Source organism: Fundulus heteroclitus, chromosome 6 (assembly GCF_011125445.2).
Source record: "Fundulus heteroclitus isolate FHET01 chromosome 6, MU-UCD_Fhet_4.1, whole genome shotgun sequence".
Classification (NCBI taxonomy): domain Eukaryota; kingdom Metazoa; phylum Chordata; class Actinopteri; order Cyprinodontiformes; family Fundulidae; genus Fundulus; species Fundulus heteroclitus.
In genome coordinates, this window is record NC_046366.1 from 20,330,842 (window position 1) to 20,351,024 (window position 20,183).

Genomic DNA, 20,183 nt, shown 5'->3' on the forward strand with positions numbered 1-20,183 from the left:
GCTGCTCGCCAGTCAATGAAGCAAGCATGACTGATGGAAAGCGCTCAAATGTATTGGCTCCACTTTTCAAAATGCCATGCAATATTTGTGATGTGAAGTGCAAGGCCAGTGGCGATAATACTTCTCATCTGAGGAAGCACCTGGTCACTGTTACCAATTTAGTGAATTACTTTTCAGACCCATCCAGCAACTTTTTTTCAAAAAGAGGACTAGCAAAATATCTAGCTCAACCGTGTCTCATCTGACCGTAAAACCTTTCTGCAGAACACAATGGACTTCTCCTGGCCAGCTGCAGGGTTCAGTCAAGCTAAGAAATATTGATTTTTGGTGTGAGAGGCTTCTTATTTTTGGTCTGCTCCCACTCAGTCCATAGTAATCCTAAAATTGGCTTTAGAGACACTGGTGTTCCAACACCTTCCAGTTTGACAGGATTGAGCCTTGGTACTTTTTGGGTTGCTGATATATATCTGAATGAATTTGCTTTCTTCTACAAGTGGCAGTTTAGGTCTAATTGTAAAAGTTTGGAAAGAGTTCAGTGTCTCAACAGACAATGATCCCAAACACATTGCTTCTGGAATGGCCTCGATTTCAATCCTGTTGAAAGTGTATAGACTAGAGATGCACAATATATCAACATTTACATTGGTATTCCCCAATGTTTGTCATTTGTATTATACGGGTATATTAAAGTCCGATAAGTAAAACTGGGCTAATATTAACAACCAATGTTTTTTCCCTAGTTGCCCTTTGTGCCTGTGTTTCAGGAAGGGGAGGGGGTTGGTCATGTGGTTTTTGTTTTTGCCATGTCACAGTGATGCATTGGAGCCACAACTGGAGGGTTTTTAAATGAAGTAGATATGCAATGTCTGGTTATTTTTTTAATGGTGTCAAAACATTTTAAGTTGGGTTACCAATTTTTGTTTTCAAATTCAATATGGGTATACGTTACATAAAAAAAAAATTATCAAATCTTTCATTCAACTACCCAAATTTAATGACACAACATTAGTGCTGTTGGGGAGTATATGTGAACGTCTGAACCGCATTTTGTTGCAGTTAGTTATTGTCCATGAGTACAAAAGATTGCTCTAGAAATAAATAGCTAATTTATTTCTCTTCATTTATCTCAAGTTACAATTTTCTGTCAAATAAAACTGTAGTTTTGATTATATTTATTTCAGTTATTATCTTAGTTTTCTGTGTTGTCAGATGAATTGAAAACCTCAGGGGAATTCAGGTTTAATGTTAAATGAGCCATCTGTGAATGATGTTTGATCTGTGACTGTCTTTACCTGTCAGTGCCTTTTATCAGTTTGTGGATCGAAGAGCATTGTTGGTTGGGGTTACAATGGTCAACTTGCTTGGTTACTAAGGCAGAATATTGATCCTCAAAGGCTGGGGTCATATCTTTGAAAATGCACCCATTGTTAGGGTAAAGAGTAACCCCTGGGTAGCCAGTGAATGTTAATCTTGTTTGGTCCTTGGAGAAATTAAACGCTTTCTCAGAACAGTGTTTTGAACTTTTAACCCCAATAAAATCCATTAGTGGCCAGACCTCTCTACACACACAACACATCTCAAGAGAGATTAAGCCAGAGTGTAAATTCTCTGTTAATTCTTCTTAGAAAATATTAAATTATGCCTCGTAAATAAATGATGGAAAATTGCTTATCTATGTTTTCTGAAAAGAAATCAACAAATTGCATTTTTTTGCGTTGTTACAAAAATATTGAAACATGGATAATTTATGCAATATCATTTGGTTTACACCATAAATATTTTATTACTTATGAAACTCCATTAAATAATCAACCTGTGGCATTGTCAAGGAACAATCTTGTTGACAACAGTGAAGCTTCTGTACATAATTGGAGAATAAAAAAATAATTATTGTGGTGTCCAGATTTAGAGACTTCCCCTTTGAACACAGACTCACAAGCAAGGCAGGCATTCAGCAGTGGGATGGATCCTGACTACTAAAAAGGGAGCAGGCGAGAGAGGGAGAGAGAGAGGCAGACTGAAGGAGAAGACGAGAGAGAGAGCAAGGAATGGAGTGGTGGGAGAGAGAAAGGAGGCGAGAAACGGAGTGAAAGGCTCCACACAGCAGATTATAAATCTGTATATTAACAGGACTAAAGCTCGGGGGTCTTGAGGTGGCTTTATTGCAGATGCTGCGTGTGGGGGGTGCTCACAAAGCCTCAAGAGGTGGTCTTTTCTCTTAACTGTGGATCTTTGCAAATAAGGAAGTGGAACTCGCGGAATCGGTGAACGCCGGTGTGTCAGGCACGGTGGTGGGCTGGTCGGAGGTCTCTGACCCCCTCATTTTCATTTCTTGGAAGAAAAGAGAAGCACTAAAGAGACACCAGAGAAAAGGGATGGTGGCAGCGAGGGACCAGTGAGCCATTTCTCTTTTTATTATCTTCATTCAGAAAACCATTGCATCCTATTATCGAAGCGATGTAGAGGCATTCTCTCCGATTGGTGGAGGAAGGGTCCCATTGACTGCTGAGGCTTAGCGCCCCTCTTCAAACGCTAGTCCTTTTCATCCCATTCCCCCCTCTCATTGCCTATATCCTTATGTGCGCTGTTTTTTCTGTTCTCTCTTTTTTTGTCCCTTCTTTTCGACTCGACTCAGGAATCAGGAGGAATTGCATTTGTTAGTAGAAGTGGGTGTTTCTGTCATTGTTGTTGGTGCCTCTGCAAAGGACAGCTGAGCAGAGAGAGTGAGAGACAGCTTTGGAGATAATATAACGGCAGACTGATGAAAAGGGGGAACCTGGCACTTCAGGAACAGCTGACAAACCAATGGTATGCGAGACACGATGAAAAGAAAACTGTTACGGAGTCTGACAACCATTTTAGGGTAGCTATTTACTGAGAATATTGCCACTTCTTGGAGGAAAAAAGAGACAGTGAGCCAAACATCACGGCTGCTTCCCTTCTGCTTTTCCTGTTGCTAAGCAAAGTCTCTAACCCGAAGTTCGTTGATAGTACTGAGCATCACTTTACAGCCATGAAAGGAAGCTCAGAGGAAAGCATTGAAAGTGTCAGGCCCTCCAACCTGCAAGCATTTGCCAACATATCCACCCTACATGGCATGAGTCACATATTTGCCTATGGACATATGACATTTCGTCGATTTCTTTGGACTATTTCTTTCTTGGGCTCACTAAGCTTACTGATGCTGGTCTGCATGGATCGGGTATCGTATTATCTAGAGTATCCTCATGTCACCAAGTTAGATGAAGTGGCGGCAACAAACCTCACTTTTCCTGCAATTACCTTCTGCAACCTTAATGAGTTCCGCTTCTCCAAAATCACTAAAAATGACCTTTATCACGTTGGAGAGCTCCTGGCCCTCCTTAACAATAACCACCAGATAGCCAACCCGCACTTGGCTGAGGCTGAGGTTCTGACTGTCCTAAAGGAAAAGGCGAACTTCCAGAACTTCAAGCCCAAACTCTTCAACATGACTGATTTCTATAACCGAACAGGGCATGACATCAGTGAGATGCTTCTGCAGTGCACCTTTCGAGGAGAGGATTGCTTCGCTGTAAATTTCACCACAGTAAGTCACCAACCTATAATTTGTGCACACTGATTTTTTTTTTTTTCCCTGTCAGATCTGACTATCTGTTGCTTTCTCTGATTTTTAGATATGTTTAGATTGGATTTTAGTGTGAACTGTGCAATTTGATTTAAAAAGATTCCTCATTGCAGTATTGTTTTGCTCCAAGATGGTTATGTCTTATAATTCATTGTAAAGCTTTGTTAAACGTCTTGGTTTGGATCCCATAGCCATGTGATTGACAAGTAACATCAAACAAATTCAATACTAAAGTGTCCAAGGGTCACTGAGAAAATAATGGCAGCATTTTACCTTAAAGACTGTATGGATGGGAGAAACATTCTCTGATATGTTTTGTATGTATTACTATATTGCCCAAAGGGTTTGCAGTCGTGTTGGATAGATGATTTAACCAATGAAATTTAGCAATTTCCTTTCTGAAATTCCTTATGAACTTGTGGAGCTCTATATATTTGTCATTTTAATTACCTAGAATCTGGTCTACCAGGGTGCACTGGTAGACCAGAATTTAAATAGATGTTTGACACATGTTTCCAGTTGTAACAATATAGCATAACAGCTTTTTTGTTTTTCTCATATATTATTTTTAGTGCTGAATTGTCCCTAAGCACTAATCCTCACTGTATCTGCCCAGGAGAGCTCCTCATTGACTATACAGCATCAGTCTGGCTGTCGTGTCACTTTTACAGACTTAGACCATAGTGTTAGCTCTCTAATGTTATGGCCAAAGTAACTCAGACCCTTTTGTGAATCATTATGAACACCGTTGGGTATTGATAGCAGGGTTGGATTTTCCTGAAGTTGGCTTGTTGTGATATTTTCTATATTTTTGAGGCATATTTTTTAGGGTGTTTCCATGGTTTTCTAGTAGATTAATCTGTTTCTAGCAGGGAGCATCGTTATCATACAGTGTTTGTGCTTAGTATGCAACTTTTTTAGGTAGGTGTAGATACATCATTTCAGCTGCTTAAGACATTATGAATCACCATGCCATAACATGCCAGCAACTTAGCTAATTTAGTTCACAAAGTTTATAGTGAAGAGGACTTGCTGAAGTTCAAACCAAGTGTCAAGGTTTTAAAGGTAATTAAATGTAGTTGTCTGTGGCAGGCTGTCTGGTCTGAGTGTATCAGAAAGTGGTGATGTCCCTCAACTATCTCTCAGGTTTGCAGAAAATGCAGAAGGACAGTATTATGTTCAGCCTTAAAGCAGATGGCTACAACAGTAGCCCACATTTGGCCACCTCCCCTATCACCTTAAGTAAAGAAACTAATGCTACAAATTGATCAGTTTCACCAAAATGGGACAAGGGTTTTTAAAAATGTTTGCATGGTTCTATTAGTCTCTGTTACAGCTACAGCATTCAGAAGTCGGTGTCTGAACTAGGTCTAGACAACATCGATGTGCATAGTTGCAACCTGGCTCGTATCAACAGTTAAGGCCTGTGGCAGTGTAAGGGTGTTGCGGATATTTTCTTGGCACAATTTGCGCCCTGTTGTACCAATTCAGCATGTTCTAAGTCACAGCCTACATGAGAATTGTTGCTCACCTTGTCCACCCTTTTGTGACCACAATATAGCAATCTTCTGATGGCTACTTCCATCAGGATGATGCATCACGTTACAAAGCTCAAATAATTCAAACTTGAAAATGACAATACAACTGGAGAACAACCCTCTACTCCAAAATTCCCCTCAATCAACAGATCTCAATCCATTATTGCACCTTTGGGTTGTGGTAGAGCAATAGAGTTGCACTGTGGACGTGCAAATGACAAATCTGCTGCAACTGCTATTTCTGTTTGCTTCATCTTCTTTGTCTTATCTCTTAACTCCAAGTTGATAAAGAAACATCACACTTATTTATCTCCCAAATGAGTTAATTCCACTCTCAAAAACATGATTGCTTTTCTAAGTTGTATCTTTAATCAACCAAGAAATAAGTCTTCTGAGAAAACTATTTTATAAGTGACTGACTACAATCTGCTGAGTTTATCGAGGCTTGTTTCTGCTAGGATATTAATTAAATAGTGCTTTTTGGTTTTTATGTCATTTTAATTTGTCACAAATATTGCAGACCGGGAATGCCTTCATTAACATGTTTGTTTCCAAGCAGCACTCAGGAGTGTCGTGATAAACAGGAATTATTCATGGGAAGCTAATTGCTTGACAGAAAGTGTCGAATGAGCCTGTTGGGGAAAAAAAGTTATGAAATAAGTCTTTCTGTGTGTCAACCTTCTTCTTATTGTTCAGTAGATATGTCAGTCCAGAAAAATAAATTTTAGCCTGAAATCAAATGTAAAACATTTTTCTTTGTGGTACTCACTAAACTTTGTGGAATATTCTTTTAGATGGAGTGCAGTGCAAAACCGTAAGTGCTATATGCTCCCAGTGGGTAGAAATGTGTTTGTCAGGACTCAGACAAGTGCCAGGAATTAGGATTATATACAAATTTGGCTGATTATCCGATGCTGTGTCTGATGATAAAATCAAGCAACTAACTGCACAATCAGATGCTGTATGCTCACAAGAAAAGTAACTGTTCATAACCTGATTCACAAATCATCTTTTTTAAGTTGCTTTGTTATAAGGTCCCTTACAAAGTACTTTGTCTTGTTCAGTCTAAAACATTATTATATTTAGTAGGATTTTATGATTTGGATCAATTCAAACTATAGAACATAATTGTGAAGAGAAAAAAGAATGATGTTTGGTTGAATTTTTTCAATAAGAATGGGGAATGTGTAGTGTACATTTTTTATTCTAGCCCCTTTGGCCAGTACTTGGAGTTGTAAATGTGGAACTACATTTTGCTGTCAAGGCCTTTGGAGTATATTTAACAGTTTTGCACATTTAGGGTGTTTCTCATAGCCCTGTTGTATAAAACTGTAGTCCATTTGCTCTGAAAGTCTGGTTCGTCTGTGGAGGTGTAACTGAACACTGGTGCGGTGTTAAGAAGTGAACTTTGGAACACCTAAAATCATAGCTCTTCATCCACTTTATGTGAACTAAATACAAGAGGCATGTAAAAGCAGGGCATTGTGGCTGAACACAACCAAAGAAACATGGAGGAAGGAAGCCAGGAGAAATGTCTCGCACTCACCATCAGAAGTGATAAACTGTTCATCTGACCGTATTTTTAAAAAGACCAATCAAATTCAAAAGGTAATTAGTGGTAAAGTGGAGGTTGTGTGAGTCATCCCTACACTAGATCACGGCCACACAAAAGTGAAATAAACTGTTAGCAATATGTAGAAATACATGACATGCTTCGAGGAAGTGGCAGTTCAGGAGATGAAACAGACAAGTTTTTTTTTTTTTTTTCCTGGTATGAGGAGATGCCATTCTTGGCTCTCTCAGCACGACATCAAGCTAGGAGTATATGTGATATAAAAGGTCAGGTTCATCTGACAACCAGTACTAATAGGTACCATCTATCTTCACATTAACTCTGCCCACGTTCCTTTCTCTTGCTGCTAAAATAATATCCCCATAACATAATGCTCCAACCACCATGTTTAACAGCGGGAATGTGTTCAGGTTGATTATGTGGTGCTAGATCTCCATCACAAACAGACTTTCCAAGGAAGCCTAAAGTTCAGTAGGTGCTCTGGTCTCATCTCACCCTAGCCCCTAAATTTTTGCTGCTCCTCTAAAGTTACCATGGGCCTCTTGGCTACATCTGTTTTATTCTCGTCTTGTCCAGTCTGGGATATTGTACACAATACCGTTTGTTTTCTGGCACATACAAGTAAATAAGTAAGTTCTGATGGCAAATTGTTGCTTTGGAATATTTTCAGAGCTGTCAGAATAAAGAGGGCTGAATGCAAATGCAGTTGACACTGTTAAGATTTGTATTTATTACAACATGAAATATATCGTTTCTTTTCACAATTGTAAGCTATCATGGGAGACTCGGTATTCACCGGATGTATACTAATAAACAGATAATTTTTATTTATTTAAATTCTTCCCACAGATGTGTTGAGGGATGGATTTACAATGCAAAGGACTGTGAGAGTGATGAGCTTTGACCTTGAATAAATGGTGAAAGAATTCCATTAAGTCCTGGTTATGATTCAGCAGGGAAACAAAGCTTTCAAAACGCTTTCCATCATAATGGATGGGAGGCCAAGGGGAGACTGGCACTCTGAATTGCAAATGCTATTAAACACTTTTCCCTTTTTGTGATTTTTGTGAGGATATGATATCAGTTTCATGGAAATTATCCGTTTTTGTTGTTCCCAACTTAACCCCCCCCCCCCCCCCCCCAAACACAAAACAAACAAACAAAAAAAAAAAAACAGAACTTATGTCTCTTGAAATTGTCAACTGCTTTTAAACCTGGAAGTATATTTTGTATACTTTGTTCCCAAGATCATTTGTCCACAGAGGATGCAAGATGAGTTCTCATAAGTAACCAGAGACTGGCATCTCTGGCGTTATTGGTAATACTGATCCTGATAGTCCAATTGCATTGTGAGAAAAGCATTGTTTTATGTTCTTCTTTGTTTTAAACTTTGATGTGACATTTTTCAAATTATCCAAACTGGTGAACATCATCAATGTCTAGGATTAAAAAAGAAAATGTGCATATTTGCTTGTATTGGGTAAATCCTGTTAATGGGTTATGAATTTGAAGCAGCTCTTGTCTCCAAATCTACTATCTGCTTAAGAAGATTAAAAATGTTCTTCCTAATCGGAGTTACGAGTGCTGATACATGTTTGACTGTAGCACATGACTTTTAGGTGATGGATGGGTAGGTAGAAATGGTCTTATTTATCATTTTATGAAAATATCCTAGAACAAAATGTCATTGCTATTGTCCCAATAAGATAAAAATCATAGGGGCGACGTGGCACAGAGGTTAGGGAGTTCGTCTTGCAATTGGAGGGTTGCCAGTTCGATCCCCCGCACTGACTGTCTCTGTTGTTGTGTCCTTGGGCAAGACACTTCACCCGCATTGCCTGCGGACGGTGGTCAGAGGGCCCGGTGGCGCTGGTGTCTGGCAGCCTCACCTCTGTCAGTCTGCCCCAGGGCAGCTGTAGCTACTAACACAGCTCACCACCGTCAGGATGTGTATGGGTGAATGAATGAACTGTAGTGTAAAGTGCTTTGGAGGTCGTCAAGACTAGTTAAAGCGCTATACAAGTACAAGCCATTTACCATTTATTTACTTGTAAATTACACAAAGTGGACCTCTGAAAAACACTCACGTTTTTTCTCCTTCGCCTAAGGTAAGATGCTTCTGATGCTGTCTCAGGTTCAGGAGTGGGTTGATGGAGGGAATCTGACAGAAGCAGTCCAGGCCCTGAATATGTCTTTGTGTCGTGGCTCTTGAAGCTCGAACTAGTGGTGCAGTCCACACCTTGCGAATCTCCGTTAAATTCATGAGTCAGTTTGCTTCATGACCCAACCTACACTGCAGTTATGCCAGTTGCTTGTCTATGGGGAGCAGAATTCCTATACTTTTGCACCTTTTTATGTTAGCATGCATGGTAGCAGCCAGCTTCTTTTGCTTTGATTGTATAGACCATTACAGCAGTTCTAGTATAAGATATAGAAATATATATATATATTTTTTGCTCTTGTGTAATATTCCAATTTTACATCAGTTTTACATTTTGAATTCAATTACTAAATTAGATTCACGGTCCAGTGATATAATTTATTAAAATGTATTAAACCTTTGTGAAGATCAACAAATAACATTTGCACATTTGTTTGGAGGCAATTCAATTAATTACCATCTAATTTAGAACAGATTACTGGATCAATGTGTGCTTCTGTGCTCTGTCTTGTTGTGTCTCTGCTCTGTCTGCTGTAACCCCCCCAGTCGGTCGAGGCAGATGACCGTTCATACTGAGCCCGGTTCTGCTGGAGGTTTTTCCTTTCCGCTAATGGGTGGTTTTTCTTTCCACTGTCGCTTCATGCTTGCTCAGTAGGGATTGCTGCAAAGCCATGGACAATGCAGACGACTCTCCCTGTAGCTCTACGCTTCTCCAGGACTGAATGCTGCTTGTCGGGACTTTGAAGCAATCAACTTTTGACTTTGTAAAGTGGCTCGAGATGACATGTTTCATGAATTGGCGCTATATAAATAAAATTGAATTGAATTGAATTCTAGTGACGCAAAATGCGCAATGTTGGCAAATAAAGCAATACGAAACCTGCGATGGATGCGAACCGACAGTTCTTGCAGTTGAAAAAACTGAACTTTTGTGTCTTGTCGCGTCATCAGGAACTGGATGTGACTGTGATGTGGTGTGAAGGACTGCAGCGGAGATTGAGCTGTTTTCATTCAACATGGAAGACAAGATGATAGTGACGGTCTGCGATCGGCCTGAGTTGTATGACTCAACCAATCATTACTACCGAGACAAGTCCAGAAAGGAGCAAGCCTGGAGAAAAGTCAATGGCGAGGCTGGAGGGGCAGGGAAGTGAAAGCGTCACTAGATAATGCCATTGTACTGCTGCATTTCTGGCTTGTTGCCTGCTGTGCGAACGGCCGGCGATAATGTCAGGCGAGTGATGGCAAGCAAAAGTGCTGACCTTGTCGCGCCAATGTGAATGCACCTCTAGGGTTGGTGCTTGTTTAAAAATCTCTAATAAAAAAAGGATGTATCTTCATCCTAGAATGTTAAATATCAGAATGAGAAATCAGACATTTCTGGCATTTTTAGAAAAAACAATGCAGAGATATTTCTGCAAAGGAAAGGGAGCAGAACAAGCCACATGTGTACATCATGTTAAGAATTATTGTAAAAAAAACTTTTAGGAATTTGATCAGCTGGGAAAGGCGTTTTAATGAATACCTACCCTTCCATTGCCACAATTCACTGAAATAAAAATTTTCAGGTGTAAAGAAGACTGGAAGAGAGCTAACTATGCTCTGATTTGAAGTTTTCATAATTTGAAGTGAGCATAGATGGTTATAAGAAATGACCTTCATCCAGAGTGATTTATTGAGTTGTCAGGACTCTTGAAAACCTATATTTAATATTATGTAAATGACACCTGAGCTGATAATAGACTGCAGCCTGTGATCAAGAGGTTGATTATTATAATCTGATGGTGTTGTAACGCTCTTCCTCTTTAGTCTTGATACACCCTGGCTAGTTCTTCTTGGATACATCTCTGCTCAGTCTTCCAGAGATTGTAAAATCAGTATTCATCATCACATTTTTGCTGAAGCCTTGTCTTTAAGATGAGAGTCATCTTTCATCTTTACACCCAGATGACAGCAGGGTGCCAAGAGGATAGAGCATGATTTCAGCTGAGACTCAGACTGTCTGACCTGTGGATCTAACCATGGATGAATAACATTTTTTTTTTTTTTTTTTAGTCAGAGGGCTATAAATTTGAGGCATAATTTTCTGAAAGTTTACAAATAACTGAACGACCAAACCGGTCATTTTTCAGGCACTGATGTTGCAGATTCTGTTTAACAGCTTTGTCTATGATCATTGTTAACTAAAGAAGTTTAAAGGTGGCCTATTATGCAAGGGTTACTTTTGCGCATTTTCGTATTTCCATTTGGGTCTCCACTGCTTCTAGAAACGGTCCAAGTGCAAAAGAAAACCCATCCAGCCATTTTTTTGTCAATAAATAAATGTTTTGGTGGTGCCTGGAAACCGAGCTGTTTCAAAAACCTCCCGATTATTATGTTGCAATTGGCGGACACTGCACCTCTACTAGGAACCCAAGCAGATCTCTACCCACTTAAACAGCTAGCATTACCGCTGTACAATGATTGGCTGTTCGACTTGATCATGACTTGTCATTTAGCACAAGCTAACGCTAACAATAGGCTATTGATAGCCCTCTGTCCATTTAACAGGTTACCACTCAGAAGGTGTTGCCACATCCTTGTTGGTTGTACAGGAGGCTTTACTTCTTTTGCTTCGGGCTTCCACTCAGGATTTGAGATGTACTGTTGTACCATTGTGCATCTGTTTGTGGCCATTTTCACATAAATAAAGCGCAGTGTAAACATTGAGTTGGAGGGTGCAGCCAGCTAGAGCTTATTTGCATAAAAGTGACAGAGCCCTAAAACAGCTCATTTTGAAAGAAGCTCAAAATAGGGGGAACTGCGGAGGTGAAATCTCATTTTCTTTGAACAATTTTGTGCAAACAATAGCCCCTTTTCCATCGCAAGCCCCAGGATTTAAAGCCCCAGGTTTTGGTTTCCTGGGGTAAACCAAAGTCTGGGGCTTTTGGGTTTTTGTATTTGGACTTGCTAAGGGCTATTTATGTAAAACGGGTTATGACATCTGCGCAGATTTGGCTCCGCTTTATGCTCCTCCTGCCGTGGAAGAAAAACTGAGCTGGCTTGTTCTGATCTGATATAGGTTATAAAATACAGTGCGGCAATCTGTGGTTTGGAAATAGTAAAAGAGTTCACAATCCACCAAGTTCAGATGACAGGGTTTACTCTAGATTTATTTTAAACCGTGGTGGTGTTTATTTTATTTTATTTTTTTTTTTGGGGGGGGGGGGTGATGTCATTGTCTAATTTGAATATTTGTTCATAAATTTGTGACCCAGGCTGTAGGGATAAGAAGCTTTTTCAAAGACAAAAAGGTGATTAAAAAAGTGATTAAATGTGTTTGGAACTACAAATGACCTTTATGAAAGGATCTATGTATTTTAATAAATGGCCGGTATCTACATAAAACAAGCATCACCAGAAAGACAGATATTAGAGGCACACAAAGTGAATAAGTGATTGAAGCTGTGTGTGAATCAAATTCAGGGAATTTTACAGTGCAACAATTTAAGAGACAAAAAAAAAAGACTACTTTAAAAACTACATTAACATCATATTTATTTCTTGCTTTGTAATCCATGGGGGGATCACCAGCACTTTTGTGCGTGCATTATTCATTTTTAGTGTGGGTCTCCTATCTGCTCTCCTTCTCTGACTGTATGTGGTGCTTTCAGGATGATGCAGCAACAGCTGTGGCGTACTTGTGAGACAGCGCTGAGGGAAGTGGGAATGGGCTCAGCTCTCGCTGCTGCTTCAATCCAGTGACTCCAGAATGATTGGTGGTTTCACGTAAAGTCGCCACTAACACAGACAAAGTCAATAGACTTGTTGCTAGTCGTTTTTTAAAAGAAAGTTTCTTGAGGGGTCTGAAATGTTGCTAAATATAGCAGCAAATATGTAAAATGAGCAACACAGGACTGTCATCTCTAGTTTTCCTTCCCTCCTGAGAGCAGTGCAGCACAGTAGAAACTAGCAGCTTCACAACTAGACAGGAAATTGCAGGCGGTGTTGGTTTTTCAAAATAAAGTACATTTAACGTTTCATAATGTTTAAACTCTAATTATGGTTAGTATAAGTGCACAAATATAGTCTATGATAGATCTATCTCTCTCTCTCTCTCTCTCTATCTGTCTATCTATCTATCTAGATGTATATGTATGTGTGTGTGTGTGTGTATATATATATATATATATATATATATATATATATATATATATATATATATATATATATATATATATATATATATATATATATATATATATATATATATACTATACAATTTATTTATTTATTTAAATATATATATCTTTTGAAACTTCATTCTGAAGGTGTGGAGGCTTTTATTATGCCATAGTGGAAACCCGGGATGAAGAGTCGGTCTTAGGGAAATGTGTGTTATCTGTGCACAACGAAAATAAAAAGGCTCCGTCGGATCATTAATACCAAAATATATGTGTAATTACAAAACTGTGGCAAAAACATTTAGAATTAACTTGAAATGCCAAAAACCTCTAGCCCAGATTTTGACATTTGATATCAGGTACTTGCCGATTTTCCCCACTGTTATGGGAGTTCTGAACAGATAACTGACTTCCCTGAGATTTACTGAAGAAGGAGACGTGGAGTGTTACTGTTCCAGCACTTTATTGAGAAACAGAGCAGAGCAACACATGGACAAAGTATTCGCACCGCGCGGCTGCAGCCTAGCGTCTGCCCCTGTTTCTGCCCGACCTCGCTTTCGGCTCTCCCTAATACTGCACCGTGGCCTTGGCAGGAGATAAAGCAAAGACAGCCCATCCTAGACAGTCGTCAGCCATACAGTGTTATGCTGCAGCATTCGGCCTTGCACTCAGTATCAGTGGATTACATACACAGACATCTCGTCTCCTGGCTCTGTGTCCGAGAGGCAACAGGTCACTTTGACTGTAGGGCAAAGATTAATACAACATTCCACCCCTTGATCGCATAGAATATGTATAATCTATGTGATCACCTACAAATCAAAAACAAGATGACTCGTGACATGAACATGCAAGTACAAATCATGTGTGCTGGAACTTCAGTTGTGATTAACATGAATGCTTCGGAGAGTTTTAACACACAAGATCAAAGTTTAGCATTTGCCTACAATTCTGGAGCACAAACTTAGTAAACGTTTCATATTGTCTTCTGCTCCTGATAATTCCAAGCTGAATTAAAATTGGCTCATAATCATGATAAACTGACAGCACAGATGAAGCTTGGAAGTGTACTTTCTCACCTAAACACATCTCAAAATAACTTTTTGTGATAAATTAAGCTTATAAAATCCATAGGTTTGTAAACTCCTCATCTCCTTACTGCTCCTTACACCCTCCTTGTGGCGGACAGTTTTTTTTGCTGGGCGCAACCTCGCCCCTCAAGCCCCGGGAAAGCAGAGCAAAGCACTGGGTTGCTTGAGGGACAAAAGCACCAGTAAAGTTAAATTAGTCGGGTAAATGTTTATGGAGACACTACCCGGGATTTCAAAAGCCTAAGGCTTCTCAAAAGCCCCAGGGGCTAATGTAAAGAACATGTTTTATAAAGTCAAAGACCTATGCTAGCTTGTTTAAAAGGAAGTGTAATAGACAGTTGTTTTGTGTACAATAATCTGTGACAGCTGAATCGGCAGAGTAACAATTCAAAATTCACCAAATTGTTATACAGATTATCATGCTCACACAGTATGCAGTGAAAAGGATGTACTCCCTTACATATTTCTTTTAAAACAATTTTATTCAAGGGAAAAGTTTTAACAAGGGGGCAATTACTTTTTAACATAGGGCTGAAATGGTTTGAATAGCTGTTTTTACCTTAATAAATAAAATTGTAATTTCAAAAATGTGTAGTATTTACTCAGGGTAACTTAAAAGATGGCTTTTCAGATGTCTGTAAAAGGGCAAATAGTGTTTCACCGTAACAAAATATTGATAATATATCTTTCTCTACCGGATTTTGGCTGCAAGTGTTTATACACAACCCTTAGCAGCTTGCATCCTATAAATAAGAGTTATGCATTGCATAATAATATTCTGAGGATTGATCTTTTGCCATATTTAGTAAATATTTGATTTTGTTGTTTCCCCCCTCAAACTATCAGAATCACTCTTAATGGGAATGTGACCCATTTCTTTAGGTTATCAAGAATTTTCACATTCAGACCTGAACCTCCAAAAGCATTTAAAGACAGTTACAAGGTCGGCTTTCTTCCACCTGAAGAACATTTCCAGGGTTAAAGGACTAATGTCTCAGCAGGATCTGGTCCATGCGTTTATCTTTAGTCAAAATGATTACTGCAACGGTGTTTTCACAGGTCTGCCTAAAAAGTGGATCAGACAGCTGCAGCTGATCCATAACACTGCTGCCCATGTCCTCACTAAGACTAAGAAAGTAGAGAACATCACTCCAGTTCTAAAGTCCTTACACTGGCTCACTTTAAAATATTTCTGTTAGTCTATAAATCACTCAATAGCTTAACACCTAAATACATTACAGACTTGTTATCAGTGTATCAACCCTCCAGACCACTAAGGTCATCTGGCTCCAGCCTACTCTGCATACCTAGAACCAGAACCAAACACGGAGATGCAGCATTTAGTTCCTATCCTCCACTTATCTGGAACAAACTTCCTGTAAAGTGCTGAAAGCCTGAGTTATTTTAAGTCAAGAGTAAAAACACATTTGTTTAGGATTGACTTTGACCGTTCTAGTCAAACTATTTTACTGAAACATCACTTGTTTAAGTTTGTAGTCCAACTGTTTTTAATATGTGCTTTTAGTTTCTATTTTTCCATGTTTTATTTTGTTTCATTTTTTTTCTACATTTTATTCCAACTTGCTTTACTCTGTTTTTATTTTCCTTTGTTTTAGTCATGTAAAGTACTTTGTGTTGTCTTTGTACTGAAATGTGCTATATAAATAAATGTGCTTGCCTTGCCTATATAATCTGCTTGAATATTATGTAAAACATGAGGCAAAGTTGCAGCAGCAATAAACACATATTAAATTTAGGATTTTCTTTTATAAACATTTGAGGGAATTGTTTTGATCGTTTTTAAAAAAAACACAAAAAGGCGTTTGTAGGGATAACTTATATTAATGAATTACCCGAGGATGCATTTTGAATATTGTAGACTTCATACCTGCTGTGGTCAATGCATTGTATAATTCTTTGTATCAAATCACTGAAATAGTCATTCAGTGTGTACAGTTTTTAAAGTTTTATAGTCTATATAGACTAAGTAATAATTTTGAAAATCTAAATCATTCTACATTTGCAAATGTTCATTAACATATTGCATTATCTGCAAATATCCCCCAATTTTTATACACATAAAAGTCAAACCTTTCACAAATATATTTTTTAAAGGTTTTAACAGTAATCAGGCAGGAGATGAGCAGAAAGAGAAGGGGGGCTTAGCAAAGGTCCCAAGGTCAGGAATCAAAACCCAGACAGCTGTATTGAGGAATAATAGCCTCCAGTATGTGAATTCCCTCCTCTGGGATTAATAAAGTATCTTTTTATTGATATTTGGTATTGTTATGGTATAGGAGTTGCATGGTACATGAGAGGAAAGACTTAGCACGGGTGGTGAGGACAGTACAGGGGCTTGTGGGATGCTGTTTACAAGCTCTGGACACGGTTTATGCTACATGACTCCAGAGAAGGGCCAGATGTATTGTCACAAATTCCACCCACCCACTTCCATAAGCTAAACTGTGCAGATTGTACAGTTCTGTAAATTGAAAGTTTAAAATTATTGTACAGTATTTACTGTGAACATGATTTCATTGATGTTAAATAACAATCGTTTCTTGTTTTACCGTCCTAATTTATGTAAATTTTCACCCCCATGAATGAGATAATTGTTTTAGAGAATTTTTTTTTTTTTTACTTAAAATTCAAAGCTTTCCTCAGAATTTGGTTTAGTTACATTTTAAACCGTATGACGGATCAAACATGCTGGATGTCCCTCCCCCATGCTTTTAAAAATATTTTGCTGCCGCTTTGACCCATTCCTACATCACAAAAAATCAGATGTTCCAGATGTAAAACTTACAATTCTAGTCACTGCTGCATCAACCTGCTGTTTTGTTAACCGTGTTTGTGGGCCAACTCTTGGAACATACCTAACTTTGACTTTTAGCTGTCTGGAACAAGTGGTCTTTAGATCTGCATCATTAAAACTTATTGAATTTCAGAAGAATAGCCTAACTAAGGGCAGTGTCACTGACTGCTCAGCAGCAGAGACGGATACAGTATGTGAACACGGTGAAGGAAGGCAGGCAGCAGTGTCAGGAAAGAAGAAAATGACACGCTCAACTGAGTAATGTTTCATGCGTTTGTGAAGAGCTGGTGAGACACTGACAGAGTGAAAAATGAAACACCCTAAACACAGAACCACAGGGAGAGTGGAAAAACATACCAACAGATCAGGAAATAATAACATCAGTTGTATGCTAGAGAAATGGGTAATATGATGATTGATTATCCTTAAAGAGAAATAGGATTTCTTCCGGTTTTATAAAAGTTGTGGGTTTTTAGTCCTTGTCATGAGATAATTACTTTAAACATTTACAGGGGATTATAATGTGTTTATGTAAATGTCCCCACCAAGAACTACTTGCCTCACAAACCACAACAGGCTCCCTCAGCTCCTCTCATTCAAACCTACTTCAAATACCCAGAACAAGATTGAGCACTATGGGGGACACAACTTTTTGTGGAGTGCCCTCCCTCACACTTTGAGGGCACCACAATCCACAGATGGCTTTAAAAAAGGGACTAGAAACATTTCTTTTTAGTAAAGCATTTTAGTCTTTTTTTTATAGTGTGTTAATATTTTAACCTTTTATTTTTATTCAAATATTTCTTGTTAAACTCCCGAATGCACTTTAAGGTTTTGATCATGTACAGTGCAGTACAAATGTATTATTCTCTATTATTTGAGTCAGCATGTAGTGCTGGTTTCTTCAGTGGCAAGCAATCTTAGCCAAACACCAATCACAAGTAATTTATCCAACAGAGACTGTAAAAGGTATCACTTAAGAAATATTTCAGCAGGAAGTAGATTTTTTTTTCCAACATGTGACTCATTCATTTATGTGAAAATAGATTTATAAGGTTGTTGTCTAAATTTCCTAGATTTAAATGCACGGAGCAACCACTCTGGGAGATGTAGTCTAACAAGCCCTGTGTCATCAGTGACAGACAATTAAACCGTCACTTCTGTTTTAAAATCTTTATTTTCAAACATGGCTCCCTGGATTCTTAGTATTTTACATTAAAACCTTTTACTTAATATTAATGTCAGCAGGGCATAAAGGAGGCAGGAGATGGTGAGACGTATAAAGAAGGTGGCTGAAAAATCTCAGTATTCAGATGAGAAAGAGGAGCTGTCACTGAAAGCAAATGTATTTTCTCTTTTAGTTTCTTCATTTCAGTATCAAACCAGATCTAAAAATAAATTTATGACACCTTCGAAAAATACCATCTCTGAAGACAGAAAAAAAAACCCATCATTACATTAGAGACCGTTACTTAGTAGAAATGTTCAGCTTGTGCAATTTGAGTCAAGCACAAAAATCAGGAGAGATGTGGCAATGTTGTTGTTCAGGTATGAAGCACGGCGTATGCTGCTCTGGCAAAAAATAATTATGTATACATTATACTTGTTTTTCTTCTAGTATAGTAGCTAGACTGTTAATTAGATGCTTTAGTTTCCGGTGTTTATCCTTCAAGGCAATACCTGTCCCATTCTTCATTCTGCCCTGGAGAGCGCTTCTGTCCTTCCCATTAAAAATCACAAACCCTATAAGCTTCACTGAAAGGTGTGAAACACCAATGGCTGCTGGTTTTTGCACATGGATGACTGCAAAATTGAATCATCCAAATGCAGCACCTCACCTAGACATCATGACATCACAGAGTGCAGCTGGATTACAGCAATCTATAGCTAGATGTCTGACATCAAGTTGAATAGAACTGGGAAAATACTACATCACTCTCACAGGAGCTGGGCGTAAAAGGCAAGGGTTGTTTAACAATACGCTTTGCCGTAGTTGTTAAACGCCTATGATATTTTGTTATGCTTTTTGCCCTGTTCAGTAGTTCCAACGTGTTTATGACGAAAGTGATTCGGTTTCCTACTACTGCTGTTAATCAAGAATCAAGACTTTTTTATTGTCACCATGTTTTACCGTGGTCAAATTAGCTTTTGAGACAGACACCAGCTTAAGATACACTCTACAGTTTTTTTTATTTTTTATTTTTTATTTAGGGCGACCTGTCCAGGGTGTACCCCACCTCTCGCCCAGTGTACGCTGAAGATAGGCACCAGCACCCCACGACCCCATGAGGGATAAAGCGGATCAGAAAATGGATGGATGGATGGATTTTTATTTAGAACATTTAGTTTTTTCTTACATTTTAACTGGTTAAACAACACACACGCTGCACTCTTCCTGCAGAGCTCGATCTATAACTTAAAAAAATAATAAAAGAATACACATTCACTTGGAATATTTTTTAGTACAAAACCAAATCTTACCTAAAACATAACCTCTCTGGTAAACATAGTGATTTCCTCCCTGGAGTCTCAGAGCACGTGCGTCATTACTCGATAATGATTTCTCGACTGTGGCCAGTTATTGACTTCATCTTTGTGTGTGTTAGGTGGTTTCAGACTTGGTCAAATATGTTCACAGTATAACCAGAGGTACTACAAGCAATTATAAAAATGGAAAGCTAATGCAGAGAAACCCACATGAGAGCAAAGACACAATTGTCGATGTGTGCAGAGGCACTGCAATTATTATTAATATTTTTTAATTCTTACCCATGATTCATCAATACAATGATTAACAACTGTCATAACACTAAGGGAGCAAAATATATATATTTTTTTATCAATGACTAGCATAACTCATTTGTTTGAAACAGCTTGGTACATGACTAATAGCTACACAATCATTTGCAAATTTAAGAATTGATTTTTTCTTATGTAATGTTCTTAGACTACCACTGAGGTAAAATAAACCTCCTAAACACCAGACCAACAATGTTACAATTGTTTAATTGTTAAATTAACATTTAACAATTTTAATTCTATAAATATGCCACATTGTCTTTGTTAACTACATTATGATTTCCAGAGGTGGGTAGTAACTAGTTCCATTTACCAGAGTAACCTTTTTAAAAACCAGAATAGTTTTACTATACTTTTTACTGACCTATACACTTACTTTTAATTGGGTAATTTTATTCTTAAGTGAGAACAATTATGATTACCACCTCTAGTTCAC

General features: G+C 38.3%; 1 protein-coding gene across 1 annotated transcript in view; it reads left to right on the plus strand.

Annotated features, from left to right (window-relative positions):
• Nucleotides 1-1,989: 1,989 nt before the first annotated feature.
• asic1c (acid-sensing (proton-gated) ion channel 1c) overlaps nucleotides 1,990-20,183 on the plus strand; it is a 149,835-nt gene continuing 131,641 nt past the window's right edge. The window contains exon 1 of the mRNA XM_036138284.1: nucleotides 1,990-3,568. Coding sequence (XP_035994177.1) covers nucleotides 3,014-3,568 — 555 coding nt within the window. The 5' untranslated portion in view covers nucleotides 1,990-3,013. The remainder of the gene's footprint in view (nucleotides 3,569-20,183) is intronic.